Source organism: Lissotriton vulgaris, chromosome 12, assembly GCF_964263255.1.
Source record: "Lissotriton vulgaris chromosome 12, aLisVul1.2, whole genome shotgun sequence".
Lineage (NCBI taxonomy): Eukaryota > Metazoa > Chordata > Amphibia > Caudata > Salamandridae > Lissotriton > Lissotriton vulgaris.
The window spans coordinates 712,552,619-712,568,712 of record NC_141700.1 but is presented as its reverse complement, the minus strand read 5'-3'; the positions used below and the strand labels follow the sequence as shown (position 1 = coordinate 712,568,712).

Genomic DNA, 16,094 nt, shown 5'->3' with positions numbered 1-16,094 from the left:
GATATGAATCGCATTTAAAGAGAACAATCAGGAATGTAAGCTTTCTTCACAGAAGATACACAGCTCTGACCGATTTTAACAGGACCCCCTCCCACGCCACGCCCACAAGTCTCTTCAGGCAATAATCAGTCCTCCACTGGGCCTCCTGTAATAATCAGTGCCGCCATGTCCCTCACTGTCTGGATGACAGCTTTGGATGACAGCTTGGAAGTGTCAAGCTCTTTCAAACTAGAAGCTTCATCGGTCAGCATTATCTTTGTAGGGATAGAATGAACGCCTATACAAAGCAGAACCTCGGATGAATGAACTGCACGTGCTACAACATCCGAACTCCCAGAACGTGCTTCGAGGTCTTCAGTCCATTTATCAATCTTCTGCACTTGATGCCCGAGAGCTGACAATAACACAGGAACTACTCTAGAGCTGCACAGGAAGCGTGGGAGGGGAGGGGTGATGTGGGTGTGAGAGAGATGTAGCGTGAGGGGGGGACGCTGAGAGAGAAGGTAAGATGGAAACAGCAAGAGAAAGTTGGGGGAAGTGGGACTCCAAATCATAACAAAGTTAGAAAGTGTGTGAGAGAGAAGAAATCAGGGTGATACAATTGGATTGATCTACAGAGATAACTGAAAAGTACATATGTGAGAGGGAAAAACTTTAGGGGAAAGACGGGAAACTCGAGTGAACAGAGGAGGGCTGTAAGGTAAAGAGGACACATGAAGAGGAGAGCATGGCGTGAAACTGAGAAATAGAGGTGGACGGAAAGGAGACACTGTGGGTAAGAGATGGAGGAGAAATGTTGGGGAGGGGGCATAGGTAGGGAAGAGGCACAGGATGGATGAGGGACCCAAAGGAGAAACTGAAGATAAAAAAGGGACAGAACAAAGGATAAACTGTATGATAAGGAAACAGTAGAAACTGCATGGACAGGAGGAATGGAGGGGAATTTACATGAAAGAGTGACAAACAGGAGAAACTGCAGGGGAGAATATTTAGAAAGAAGAAAATGCTTTGGAGTGGGACTAGAAAAAAATACAGAGAAGAGAGAGAAATGGGAAAAGTTCACAGAAGAGAAGGACACAGGAGTAAGTGCAGAAGAGACAAAAGAGAAGCAGCTGAGATAAACGTTCAGAAAAGAGAAACTGCTGGGAAAAGGACAGAAGGAAGAAACTACTGGGAAGAGTACTACAAGTAAGAGAGAATCAAAAAGTAGAAACTGCAGCAAGGAGAGGGACAGACAGGCGAAGAATGGACAGAAAGGATAAACTGCATTGAAGAATGTTCAAAGGGAATAAAGTACATGTAAGAATGTTCAGAAAATAGAAACTGCTGCAAAGAGGACCAAATGGAGAAACACATGGGAAGAGAGAATTGGTAAGAACAGTATGAAAGATGGGGTCAGGCAGGATAAACTGTAAGTAAGAGAGGAACATAAAGGAGGAACTACAGGAAGGAGAGGGACAGACAGGAAAAGAATGGACAGAAAGGAGAAACTGCATTAAAGAATGTTAAGAAAGGAGAAGGTGCTTAGAAAAGAGACTGACAGAAGGCTCTACAGGCAAGAGAAGGACAAAGAGGTAAAACTATAAGGAAGAGAGAGAAAGAGTAAGAACTACAGGAATTAAAGGGCAGAAACTGTTGGGAAGAGAAAACTGTTGGGAAGAGAAACTGACAGGGGACGTTCAAGTGTAGAAAAGGATAGACAGAAAACACCGAAGGGGAGGGGCGCAAGATATACTGATAATTAATCAATATGTTAGCAAACAACACTAACATCCCATTAAAACATGGAATATTTCCACTGCTGTTCAGAAGATTCATCTCACAAACAAGACAAACTGTACAATGGACAGACAATTAATTTACAAGCAAATTTACAGCGGTTTGGAAATGTCCAAAAGGGGCATTATTCAAGGCCAGGGTCTCCAAACACTGGTCGTGCTAGATGGGGGCGTGCTGGCAGGGTGCTCGGGTGGTGATGCACTTTCCTGAATTTTCCTTTTACACCTTGTCTCCCTTTCTGGGCGTTTTGGGGTCTCGGGCTCTTTGTGACTGGGGGGACTGCTGTTCCGGCAGCGAGTGGTCTCACCCTGAGGAATTGATGTGGTGGGACCTTGGCAGGCGGCTGATTCACCCTGAGGACTGGACATGGGTGAGTTCTGCAGCGTCCGGGATGTGCCTTGAGGAGGACTGGCTTGCAGCATGCCCCTCTGGGCAAAGTGTCCCCTTGCTATCCTCCTAAATGTCTGCGTGGGGGTGGAAGGGGTTGGGCTGCTCCCAGTCTTGTCCTTCTCGGTCCTTGGGTTGTAGGGTGTCTGTGGGATTTTCTCTAGCCTCTCGATCAGATAGGACCTCTTTTCAGCACACAGCTTGGGATTATCCTTGAGGAACTGTGTGGCGTGGAGTAGGCACTCCTGGTAGCCACTCTGGTACCTCTGCAGCTTCCGCTCTTCTTTCAGCTTGTCATCTGTGGGAGATTAAATTACAAGAGTTAGTATTGTCTCCTCACTGCAAGTCCCATGGGTGGAATAGTCAACAGGTGCATCAGCTGACCAGCAAAAAAAAACATACCCTGCGGCTCCCATACCACAACCCTTAGACCCCATTCTACATTATCCCACACCCTCACATCCAAGTCCCAAGACCTCCCATATCCTCACTGCACAACCCCACACCTCAGCCTCCCCATCCCTCACATACTCAATTCCCAACAACCCCATATAACGCATTTTTGCCACAGTGCCTGATGACAGACGTGGGTGTAGGCACATTGAGTTGATGCTGTGCTGTTCGTCATCCCAAGCATAGAAGCATGTCCGCCTTGCTACATGAAGGCATGTCAAGCTGTTGAACTGTAGAGGGGACGAGGGTGTTACACAAAGCACAACATGGTATACTTCACAACAGAGGAAAAATTCCACAGATGGAACAACATAACTTAATTATGAAGGGTTTCCTCGAGCAAACCCACAACGAATCAAACACTGCATCTGGGTGTTTCTCACCAAGGATCTAACCAAGATCTTAGCTGGAAAAAACACATAACTTGAAATATTACAACAAGCATGTGAAACAAGCAAACATGACACTCTTTAGAAGAGGTCCATTCATGCCCACATCCTTCTTCCATCCGATTGACCCATCTATTCATCCATCCACCAGCCAACCATACTAGTATCCATCCATCTATACATTCACCCTTTTACCCATTAACAATTTTCAAGTTTCCATCCATCTGACCTTTTACCCCTCCATCTTGTCTTCTCGACCCATCCTTCACCTCAATCTTTTCACTCTTCCACCAATCCTTTCCCCCTTCCATTCATTCATTCATCCTTCCTTCATCCGACCTTTTGTATTTTTCCTTTGATGTTTCCTTCCTTCCTGTCAATCTTCCTTCCTCTTCTCCATCTTTATTTCTTCTTTGTATCTACCCAGGTTTTTCTCCAGTCTTTGATTTTTTCTTACCTTTCTCTCTCGAGCTGTTTTATCGGTTTCTCCCTCTCGGAGTTATTTCCTATTCTAAATATTTCACTCTTTCTGTTTCCCTCACTGTGTATACCAGCCTAAGGCTCACACCGCTCTGAGAGGTATGACCGAACAGTGTTTTTATGAGCACTTTGCAGTCCTGCAGATAGAAGAGACCCTTAAAAATCCGATAGTGTTTAAGCAGAACCCCCACTTAGGATACTAGAAAGGGGGGTGGGGGTGGTACCTTACACCACTGGATCGAGCATGCATCACTGTTACTGTTGTAAGTACAACCATGCACCCCACAAAGGTTGCAGCATGTCTTGCTTTAGAGATGGTGAGATCAGATGGCATCAGAGGAGACTATTATTATTATTATTATTATTATTATTATTATTATTATTATTATTATTATTATTATTATTATTATTATTATTATTATTATTAATATTATTATTATTATTTTGTGCAGTATTCGAAAGTCATCTCCCAGCCCCCACTCTTGTCTGCAGAAATCATTACATAAAAAGCTTGTGAGTACTTCCCTCCCAACAGAGATGTTTTAAGGAATGGGCAAAGTGGGATCAGGCCCAGAGCACCAGCCTTTCAGGGGGGGGCCTCTTAGAGCCAGCTCTGTTCTGCAGAGTCTTCCCCTGGTGAGCTTAAATACTTTCTAAACAGCTTGTTTTCAATGCTGTTCTCCTTTATATTTTTTTTGGTAGGTGATGTGTGTGAGAGTCTATTGCAGACATTTTGCACAGAAATGTTGGGTTTTTGTGTAATACAACATCCATAAAAAAGTCACACATGGGAAGACATCACAGAGATTATGTGCAGTAATATTAGGGAGCTGCTGCAGTGTTAGAATACTGAAAACACAGCACTATCCCTGAATATGAGATATAAACACATTTAGAATTAGGACGAGTGTGCCTGTGCCCTGTCAATGACCTGGCCAAAGAGGGCATTAAAGAGCTGAAACTGGATCATAAATTAATAGCTGTTCCAAACAGAGGCTCCCAAAATATCTTTGGACCAGGGCCCCCAAAATCTTTGAAATGCCCCTGCCTCCCAACAGCCTCACATCTGTTTGCCAGAACCTTGGCCATCAGAGCCCTGAGCAGAAAGGGGCTGGTTTGCAATGGGAGCCTGAGGAAGGAGGACAGCTTACTGTCATCCTAGGGAAAAGAGCATGTTTTAGGTGACGTGGATGTTCGAATAAATATGGAATTACATGAATTTATTAGGATCCTGTTATGGTGAATTATCCATTCCTTTCCTTTTGCATCCTGACTGCTTAGAATTATCAGCATTTGCATATTTAGTTCAAGTTTTTCTATAATCAATTGGAACTTTTATAGAACGCAGTACTGTCCTGGGGTGTACAGTTATAATGCAAGGGTCGCAGACAGTAGTCATATTACTGTAAACCACTTTGTAATTGTTGTCAACTATTTCACCACAATTTATTGTACAGAATGCATGCATTTAATTATGGTAACATCAAATCCTATAGCATTATCTTAACTTAAAACAAAACAAGTATTAGGCTCCGTAAATTAACCTGAACGGTGTTAGAAAAGAGCGAGATGTGCAGAGAGGGGGGGAGGGGGAATAAGGCTAAGAGCTTCCCCTGTACCAGCTCGAGGCGTCACACAGGTTAAAAAGTGTAGACGATGGACACTAAAAACATTTCAGTGAGTGTGCAGAACTATACTAAACCAATCAGAACAAGTCCTACTAGGAAGGGGGCTATCCGATTACACCCACCATGCACTGGGCCGTGAGAGAGAGAGTGAGAGAGAGAGTGAGTGAGAGAGCGAGTGAGAGAGTGAGAGAGTGAGAGAGTGAGTGAGAGAGTGAGTGAGAGAGCGAGAGTGAGCGAGTGAGAGTGAGCGAGTGAGAGTGAGAGAGTGAGTGAGTGAGAGAGTGAGACAGTGAGACAGTGAGAGAGTGAGTGAGACAGTAAGTGAGAGAGTGAGTGAGAGAGTGAAAGAGTGAAAGAGTGAGAAAGTGAAAGAGTGAGAGAGTGAAAGAGTGAGAGAGTGAGAGAGTGAGAGAGTGAGAGAGTGAGAGAGTGAAAGAATGAAAGAGTGAAAGAGTGTGAGAGAGTGAGTGAGAGAGAGAGTGAGAGAGAGAGTGAGTGAGACAGTGAGCGAGACAGTGAGGAAGAGAGTGAGCGAGAGAGTGAGTGAGACAGTGAGTGAGAAAGTGAGCGAGAGAGTGAGTGAGACAGTGAGTGTGAGAGTGAGAGAGTGAGAGAGTGAGTAAGAGAGAGGGTGAGTGAGTGTAAGAGAGAGAGAGTGAGAGAGTGAGTGAGAGAGAGAGAGAGAGAGAGAGAGAGAGTGAGGAGAGAGTGAGAGAGTGATAGAGAGAGTGAGAGAGTGAGTGAGTGTGTGAGAGAGTGAGAGAGGAGTGAGTGTGCGAGAGAGAGAGAGAAGAGTGATAGAGAGAGAGAAGAGTGAGAGAGAGAGTGAGTGAGAGTGAAAGAGTGAGAGAGTGAAAGAGTGAAAGAGTGAAAGAGTGAAAGAGTGAGAGAGTGAGAGTGAGAGTGAGAGAGAGAGTGAGTGAGACAGTGAGCGAGACAGTGAGCGAGAGAGTAAGCGAGAGAGTGAGTGAGACAGTGAGTGAGACAGTGAGCGAGAGAGTGAGCGAGACAGTGAGAGAGTGAGAGTGAGAGAGTGAGTGAGAGAGTGAGTTAGAGAGAGGGTGAGTGAGTGAGAGAGTGAGTGTAAGAGAGAGAGAGTGAGAGAGAGAGAGTGAGTGAGGAGATAGTGAGAGAGTGATAGAGAGAGTGAGTGAGTGTGTGAGAGAGTGAGAGAGGAGTGAGTGTGAGAGAGAGAGAGAGAAGAGTGATAGAGAGAGAGAAGAGTGAGAGAGAGAGTGAGTGAGAGTGAAAGAGAGAGAGTGAAAGAGTGAAAGAGTGAAAGAGTGAAAGAGTGAGAGAGTGAGAGTGAGAGTGAGAGAGTGAAAGAGTGAGAGAGTGAAAGAGTGAAAGAGTGAGAGAGTGAAAGAGTGAAAGAGTGAAAGAGTGAAAGAGTGAGAGAGTGAGAGAGTGAAAGAGTGAGAGACTGAGAGACTGAGAGTGAGATAGTGAGAGGTGAGACAGTGAGCGAGACAGTGAGTGAGAGAGTGGGTGAGACAGTGAGTGAGACAGTGAGTGAGACAGTGAGTGAGACAGTGAGTGAGACAGTGAGAGAGAGAGAGTGAGTGAGGAGAGAGTGAGAGAGTGATAGAAGGAGTGAGAGAGTGAGTGAGTGTGTGAGAGAGTGAGAGAGGAGTGAGTGTGAGAGAGAGAGAAGAGTGATAGAGAGAGAGAAGAGTGATAGAGAGAGAGATAAGAGTAAGAGAGAGAGTGAGTGAGAGTGAAAGAGTGAGAGAGTGAGAGAGTGAGAGAGTGAAAGAGTGAAAGAGTGAAAGAGTGAAAGAGTGAAAGAGTGAAAGAGTGAGAGAGTGAGAGTGAGAGTGAGAGTGAGAGTGAGAGAGTGAAAGAGTGAAAGAGTGAGAGAGTGAGAGAGTGAGAGAGTGAAAGAGTGAAAGAGTGAGAGAGACTGAGAGAGTGAGATAGTGAGAGAGTGAGAGAGTGAAAGAGTGAAAGAGTGTGAGAGTGAGAGAGTGAGAGAGTGAGAGAGAGTGAGTGAGACAGTGAGAGAGTGAGAGTGAGAGAGTGAGTGAGAGAGAGGGTGAGAGAGTGAGAGAGTGAGAGAGTGAGTGAGAGAGAGGGTGAGAGAGTGAGAGAGTGAGTGAGATAGTGAGAGAGTGAGAGAGAGAGTGAGAGAGTGAGAGAGTGAGAGAGGAGTGAGTGTGAGAGAGAGAGAGAGAGAGAAGAGTGATAGAGAGAGAGAGAAAGAGAAGAGTGATAGAGAGAGAGTGAGTGAGAGAGTGAGTGAGAGAGTGAGTGAGTGAGAGAGAGTGAGAGAGTGAGTGAAGAGTGATAGAGAGAGAGAGTGAGTGAGTGAGTGAGTGAGTGAGTGAGAAAGAGAGTGAGCGAGAGAATGAGAGAGAGTGAGTGAGTGAGAGAGTGAGTGAGAGAGTGAGTGAGAGAGTGTGTGTGTGTTTTTGTGTTCCTGAGCCGCAAGAAGAGCTGCATGCGTACTCAAGGAGGAGGGGGGTACACCAGTGCAGGAAAAAAAACATTATAATGAGCACAAGAGGATATATTATAGAAAACTTTTTGCTTAATAAAAGGAATGCAGTGGAGTGACTTAATAATCTGGGTTTGAAAAATATGATAATAGAAGGTAGTGTGTGTACATTATTAACTGTAAATTATACTTCTACATCTTGGTACTCATCTGGTATGAATGACTGCAGTTACATACAGTAGAATCATTGAGTCCCCGTGGATTATCGGTTATCCAAGGAACCTGGTGTCTTTGGGGGGGAAAAAACAACCCCTTTTCTATGCTTTTATACCGTGGCGAATAAGAAGGTCTGGCCCACAGGTTAAGTGGCCGCAAACAAGGACATTGGAAGGGAGACGCGGACCTGGCTGGCCCATTAGGGGAGATGTTGGCGCTGTGCTGGTTCTTTGCCATTTTGATATAATAGACGCTCACATTTGTATGGCAGAGGGACCATCACACCATGCTCAGTCTGATCATGTTTGCCTCTGCACATCCAGCCAGTTAGTGCTCTGCACCAAGCTTCCAACCTACCCAGCGCTTGCACTGATCCACCCAATCTGCCAACTCCTACTACGAACCAATAGGCTGAACCCGTTCCTAGACCCTCAATGACAAAGTGACAAGTGTGCTCCAAGAAGCAACACCATGCACAAGAGAACATCAAATGATTTCAAAGGCTCACTTGTTGATGGCTATCATGGAGCATGATGTGACCTCTAGCGAAAACTTTAGAAAACAAGGTCCCTAGCTTCAATCCACCCACACAGCTGCCCTCGCCTGGGTACCCTCTCGGGTGATTAGTGTGCGATACAAATGAACATAACATAACATGAGAATATCATAACATACCAACATAGAACAAATAACGAAACATAAAAGACATCAGAATATCGTAACATAACATATAACATAACATAATAACATCACAACCTAACATAACCTACCATCCCTTCCCTCAACCCATTCAAACAGTCACTCTTTGAGGTAAGCCCACCACTCTGCCCAGATGTTCCCTCACCTCATCCAGTCTGCACATTCCTGTCTCAACCCATCCACTCTAGTGTTGCATCAACCATCAAATGTATCTGCCCTCTCCTTGCCTTAACACCGAACCTACGCCTTCTTTGGCTGGACCAATCAAAGCTGCCCAATTCCATCCTATCACAATCCACACTACCCACCCATTGCCTGAACACAACCAACCTGCTCACCCCTTGACTAAAACCATCCAAGCTGCATATTTCACATGACCAGCCTGTTTCTTGCCTCTCCACATCTGCACGACATTTCTGGTTTAGATCTTTACTAGGTCAGATATATATGTGCCCGATTGCTTCCTGTGTACAAATCTTATTAAAGACTGCATTATCACCAGTAGGCCAAGCCTAATTTGTTAAAACAGCTGTGGCAGTCTGGTGCACGAGCCTAGGCTGCTCATGTCGAGCCTTGTTTAGTCCCACAGTTGCTCCCATCTTCTGGTTACACTTCAGCACTTAGACCCAATGCTTGTTCACATTTTGACATAAATATAAAACAGTGAAAAACAAGCACTTCTCACCGGGAAGGGGCTGCAGCTTCAGGAATTCCACAGTAGTTTTCAGAATTTCTGCCTTTTCGGCCTTGGGGCTCCTGAACCTCTGTGGATGAGAAAAAGAGAAGGTTGTGTTGCGCCCTCTGTATGTAGCGTCTTGAGTGCGAAGGGAAGGGAGCGCTAGCCTCATTCAGCCCTTGTGGGTAAGAGGAGGACTGTGTGGTGGGTCTGTAGTGAGAGGAGCGTGGAGCACTAGCCTCATTCAGTCCCCGGTGGGTAAGAGGAGGACTGTGTGGTGGGTCTGTGGTGAGAGGAGCGTGGAGCACTAGCCTCATTTAGTCCCCGGAGGGTGAGAGGAGGACTGTGTGGTGGGTCTGTGGAAAGAGGAGAGTGGACCACTAGCCTCATTTAGTCCCCGGAGGGTGAGAGGAGGACTGTGTGGTGGGTCTGTGGTGAGAGGAGAGTGGACCACTAACCTCATTTAGTCCCCGGAGGGTGAGAGGAGGACTGTGTGGTGGGTCTGTGGAAAGAGGAGAGTGGACCACTAGCCTCATTTAGTCCCCGGAGGGTGAGAGGAGGACTGTGTGGTGGGTCTGTGGAAAGAGGAGAGTGGACCACTAGCCTCATTTAGTCCCCGGAGGGTGAGAGGAGGACTGTGTGGTGGGTCTGTGGAAAGAGGAGAGTGGACCACTAGCCTCATTTAGTCCCCGGAGGGTGAGAGGAGGACTGTGTGGTGGGTCTGTGGTGAGTGGAGAGAGGACCACTAGCCTCATTCAGTCCCAGGTGGGTAAGAGGAGGACAGTGTGGTGGGTCTGTAGTGCGAGGAGGGTGGAGCACTAGCCTCATTCAGTCCATGGTGGGTAAGAGGAGGACTGTGTGGTGGGTCTGTGGTGAGAGGAGAGTGGGCCACTAGCCTCATTCAGTCCCTGGTGGGTAAGAGGAGGACTGTGTGGTGGGTCTGTTTTGAGAGGAGAGTGGGCCACTAGCCTCATTCAGTCCCTGGTGGGTAAGAGGAGGACTGTGTGGTGGGTCTGTGGTGAGAGGAGAGCGGACCACTAGCCTCATTCAGTCCCCGATGGGTAAGAGGAGAACAGTGTGGAGGGTCTGTGGTGAGATGAGAGTGGGCAACTAGCCTCATTCAGTCCCTGGTGGGTAAGAGGAGGACTGTGTGGTGGGTCTGTAGTGAGAGGAGCGTGGAGCACTAGCCTCATTCAGTCCTCAGTCTCCGTGGGTAAAAAGAGGAGGACTGTGTGGGGGTCTGTAGTGAGAAGGGTGGAGCACTAGCTTCATTCGTCCTTAGTGGGTAAGAAGAGGACTGTGTGGTGGGTCTGTGGTGTCAGGAGGGTTGAACAGCTACCGGCGATGGATGGGGGGAGGGGGGAACATGGCGTATGTGTAATTTGAAGACAGAGGGGGAGAGGGTCGAGCTTCCGCCTCACCTGGTCCTCCGTGGCCTCCATGAGCAGGGTCCTCAGCACCTCCAGGCTATAGTTGATGCGCTCTCTTCTCCTCTTCTCCTGGATGTGCTTCAATAGCTGGGAGGAAAGTGCTTGAAAGGTTAATATCACAGAGGAGAAAAGGAGCGTGGCGGAGAAATACTGCCATCGTGAGACCAGCTTCGGCATAGCACCATGGTGAAAGGTGAAAGGCCAAAGGTCTGCACAGCTGCACCATATATACTTTTCAAGACATCCATCTAAGATTCTACGCAGATACCTGACCAGACACCCCGGCGTATTCTCGGTAATCCTAAAATCTTACTGTTGAACCCCACTCGCTTCTAGGCACTTTACATTTCCAAGACATTGTTACTGTACGGGCTCCAGGAATGGAGATTCAGGGTAATCATGGGCATACAGGTGGAACTCGACTCTGGTTTTATTCTGCCGATAGGCCATTGATAGGACATAACGTAAGGACAAGAACAAATGGAAAGACCAGAAAATAGCTTTAAGAAAAGTATTTATAAAAAGGCAACGCGACCCGAGACCGTGGACGGATGCAAGCTCCTGCCTAAGACTCTGGAACTCGAGACCGTGGAAGGACCCTCACCGAGAATGTGAAAGGGTGTAATAACCCACCTGAGACTGTGGAAGGGTGTAACCCCCCCCCCCCCCCAACTAGAGACCGTTGAAGGATGTTACCCCCACCTGAGACCATGGAGGGGTGTAAACCCCCACCTGAGACCGTTGAAGGGTGTACACCCCAACCTGAGACCGTGGAAGGGTGTAAACCCCCGCCTGAGACCGTTGAAGGGTGTACACCCCCACCTGAGACCATGGAAGGGTGTAAACCCCCACCTGAGACCGTTGAAGGGTGTACACCCCCACCTGAGGCCGTTGAAGGGTGTAAACACCCCCACCCGAGAATGTGAAAGGGACCGTGGACGGGTGTAAACTCCCACCCGAGACTGTGGACGGTAGCATCCCTATCGGCCACTTGTCAGAGTTGGGGGGCTGCGTGGATCTAACCAAGACTTCTAGACCACGGAAGGCCTCCATTCCGGGCCACGTGCCCCGTCGGCTCTGCGGAACTGCGTGAATAACACTTAGCACAAGATATTGTTTTCTAGTGCTTCGCTGCCTGCCTCAGGTAGGAGGAATGTCTGGGGTGCCAACCTCAGCCCTTCCCACCTCACCTCGTCCGTTCGCTCGGTGCAGTTTAACCCCCTCCCCGACCCTCTGTAGCACACGGGGAGGTCTCGAGGCTGCTCCCGCGAGGCTCTCGGGACCCCAACTTTTTTACCTGGGCAGGTGACAGCGGCATAACGCACCAGCCGGTCCGTGACTGGCCAACTCCACGGGTGGGCGTCCGTGGAGACAGGCTTTTTTTTTTAATTTTAAATGTTTTGTATAGCGCTAGCTAGACCTGTAGGTATCAGAGCGCTTCACATACACATTGTGGAAAAAACAGAAGGGTCTTACATTACCTAGAAGGCTGACAGTAAGTAAGCAAACCACGGATAAAGAATACATCATGAACAATAAATAACTGTGAAACGGAGGGGGAGAGAAAAAAAAGAAAACAAGGTGATTAGCATAGTCCATAGTCCGTTCACCAACAATCCTTGAAAGGGAGTTAAGGCTTCACCACAGATGCCACCCGGAGCACACGGGCTGCACCCCCACACACGTGCCAACCTGCGAGGGGCACAGTAGCGCCTAGAGCGCATGGGTCCGCAATAACTGAGAGGGCGGCCACCTGGCCAGGGCGCGGGCAGGAGAAGCGCTCCGTAGAGAGCGAGAGAGGGCGACGAGTGAGGAGAAAAGAGCGATGGGAGACACAGAGAGAGAATAAGAGGGAGACTAAGATAGAGAAAGTGAGGGTTGGACAGCGAGCGATGTGAGAGAATGAGAGGGAACAAGAGGGAGACAGAGTACGAGAGGTACACGGGAGAACGAGAGGGAGACGGGGAGAACCAGAGGGAGACAGAGGGGGTGAGAGGGAGACAGAGAACGAGAGAGAGACAGAGAGAAAGAGAGGGAAACTGGGAGAACGAGGGAGGCAGAGAGTAAGAGAGGGAGTCTGGGATAACAAGAGGGAGACCGAGAGTAACAGAGGGAGACTGGGAGAAAGTGAGAGTGGGAGAGACACGCGGAGGTAGGGAACGAGAACCATAGAGAGTGAGATGCAGAGAGACTGGGAGGGAGAGACGGAGACGCGTGGTGAGAACCAGATGGAGAGACTGGGAGGGGGAAACAGCGACGCAGAGAGAGGAGAGACACATGAGAGGAAAGAAGGAAAGCAGAGGGGGCAATGTACAAGGAAGGGGGAGGTTGGCGGGACAGACCGAGAAGAAGACAACAGGCGTAGAATGTAAGCGAGGGGCAGCAATCAATCAAAGAGGTAACCATCAAGAGACAGGAATGGGACGAGCGCAACCGTGGAGAGGGGGGAGGGGGGGGAGGTAGACAGAGAAAGGACGAGAGACTATGTAGAGAAAATGAGTTACAGCAAGAAGAGAATACAAAACACAGACCAATAGAGAGATATACAATTTGAGAAATAAAAAGCTAAAGAGACTTTGCCTAAAAGAGATGAGGTCTTCACGAGGAAAAATGCAAAGGGTACACGTGCAGAGAACGATAAACAAGGAGTCCCAGGCAAAAAGAAAAAAAGCTAACCAAGTGGAGGTATGGTGAGAGAGACCATCATATTCGGAACAAGTTAAATAAAATCACCCACTACCCGCTTAAGCCAAGACATATGAGCTGATGCGGACTCCTTCTATATCCAGCAAGCACAGGGCCCCAGACATTACGCTCAGTCCCTGCACATGCCTGCCCTGCCCAGGTCTGTCATGCTTTACCTTTCTGTCCCCTCGGGGCTCCCATATCTGGTCAGTCAGCTTCATGGCGGGCGGCATAGCTCGAGCTCACAGCGGCGATAGAAAATGTGAGCTGGGGTCTGCGCTCCCCTTATATACAACCCTTGCTGTCCCCCCCCACCGCCCGTACTCCCCCCCTGCCCCGACCCTGCACCTCCCGTTCCCACGCCAGGACCGTGCCCCTCACACCTCCCACCGCGCCAGGAGTGTGGCTGCCCCCTTCACACGTGCGCCCCAATTACCCTCCCCAGGGGGCAGGGCGCTCCAGGTGTCGTCAGATCCCCCCCTCACCATTGTGAGGGGTTCGAGGCCATTAGCCGCCCCGACACCTCGCGGCCCGCCGGTTTGGGCTGGTTTAGCCTGCATTCCATGCACAGTGACGTTTGCAGCTCCCCCAGCCGACCCTCCGCGCCCTGTTAACACTTGTGGGAACTGTGCAAAAGAATACAGTACAACAAGGTTTTATGGCCACGCTAAAGTAACTAAATACACAAGTATGAACAAGGCCTACTTGCAAATAGGATTTCTGTCGTATAATCTGGGCAGAGCTGTCAGCTGAGAGCCAGGACAGCAGCTAGTGTTCGGCTCTGACGGCGGCGGTGCAGACACTGTCATTGTGAACGAGCGCCTTCATTATCTGTGCGTAAAAGGTCCTTACGGTCACCTGCAGCCAGGTATTCTGAGGCCATGTGGGCGTCCTACATGGTCACCTGCAGCCAGGTATATTCTATGGGCATGTGGGCGTCCTACATGGTCACCTGCAGCCAGGTATTCTGTGGCCATGTGGGAGTCTTACACGGTCACCTGCAGCCAGGTATATTCTGTGGACATGTGGGCGTCTTACACGGTCACCTGCAGCCAAGTATATTCTGTGGACATGTGGGCGTCCTACATGGTCCCCTGCAGCCAGGTATATTCTGTGGTCATGTGGGCGTCCTACATGGTCACCTGCAGCCAGGTATATTCTATGGGCATGTGGGCATCTTACTCGGTCACCTGCAGCCAAGTATATTCTGTGGACATGTGGGCGTCCTACATGGTCACCTGCAGCCAGGTATATTCTATGGGCATGTGGGCATCTTACTCGGTCACCTGCAGCCAAGTATATTCTATGGGCACGTGGGCGTCTTACACGGTCACCTGCAGCCAGGTATTCTGTGGCCACGTGGGCGCCATAAACTGTCACCTGCAGCCAAGTATATTCTATGGGCATGTGTGCGCCTTACTCGGTCACCTGCAGCCAGGTATATTATATGGGCATGTGGGCGTCTTACACGGTCACCTGCAGCCAGATATTCTGTGGCCACGTGGGCGCCATAAACTGTCACCTGCAGCCAAGTATATTCTGTGGCCATGTAGGCGCCTTACATTGTCTCCTGCAGCCAGGTATATTCTATGGGCATGTGGGCGCCTTACATTATCTCCTGCAGCCAGGTATATTCTGTGGCCATGTGGGCGCCTTATGCTGTCGCATGCAGCCAGGTAAATTCTATGGGCATGTGGACGCTGGTCACCTGCAGCCAGGTATATTCTGTGGCCATGTGGGCGCCTTACACGGTCACCTGCAGCCAGGTATATTCTGTGGTCATGTGGGCGCCTTACACGGTCACCTGCAGCCAGGTATATTCTGTGGTCATGTGGGCGCCTTACGCTGTCGCATGCAGCCAGGTAAATTCTATGGGCATGTGGACGCTGGTCACCTGCAGCCAGGTATATTCTGTGGCCATGTGGGCGCCTTACCCTGTCACCTGCAGCCAGGTATACCAAGGGCGAGGCTAGACGAGCCCGCCTTTACGGGCCGGCCCCCCGGCCCACGCACCCCATTCGTCGAGAGTAGGCGGTCGGCCACCCTATGGGAGGCCGACCGGGTTTGAGGAAGTCCTTCCGGGTGGGGCAGTGGTGACGCGTTTCCGGCGTAGGCAGGGACAGAGGCCGTGACCTATTTAGGTCACTGGCTCAACTCGATCGGCCTCTTTCCTCGCCTGCGTCGTGACCTGCTGGACCCTACCCCCAGACTCGTTAGCCTGTTTTCTTTAACTAAAGTATTATTCTGGTCCCCATCCAGTAGCTTCCCCTGCCCCATAGTTGGCGCCTTTCCCCTCGTGGTGTCGAAGGACTTGCGGACGGCGGTTCCTGAGGAAGTGCGAGCAGGGCCGAGCAGAGTCGTGGTCGGAGCGGCGTAGATCGGCAGCGACCAGTGCGGCAGGTAAGGTGTCGGGGCTCACGAGGCTGTGGGCGTGGGTGGGTCTCAGGGTTCGCCCTGCTTCTCGTTAGGCGTTTCTTGGGCATCTCTGGGGCCCGCTCAGGCTGCAGCGTTTGTTTGTTTTTGACGCAAGCGAGCTCCAACGCCCCTTGCCTGCCGCCTTGGTGCGAGCTGCGAAGGCGGGAGGGGGTTTGCGGTAGCGGCTCTTCGGAAGGGGCTTAGTGGGAGCGAGAGGCCCCGTAGGCGCGCAGCTGCGAGCACATAATTTTCCAGCGCGCGAACTCAGCAGGCAACATGCCGCCCAAAGGCTTGAACCAGAAGCGCAAGGGAAAAGATCCCGAAATTGCGCAGCTTTTGAAGGCGTTATTAGCGAAGCTAGATGGCAGCGGGGACAGCAGCGAGGGAGAGGGAGATGAGCAACCCCCTGAACCCGAAGTG

The 16,094-nt window shown here is 49.6% G+C and overlaps 1 protein-coding gene across 1 annotated transcript; it reads right to left on the bottom strand.

The window, feature by feature from the left end:
- Window positions 1-1,907: 1,907 nt before the first annotated feature.
- LOC147678081 (transcription factor HES-7.1-like) lies at window positions 1,908-13,492 on the bottom strand. Its single transcript, XM_086946562.1, has 4 exons — window positions 13,436-13,492; window positions 10,566-10,661; window positions 9,154-9,232; window positions 1,908-2,464 (listed from the first exon to the last, which is right to left on the bottom strand). The coding sequence occupies exons 1-4, from the start codon at window positions 13,490-13,492 to the stop codon at window positions 1,908-1,910; spliced, it is 789 nt and encodes a 262-aa protein (XP_086802688.1).
- Window positions 13,493-16,094: the final 2,602 nt, after the last annotated feature.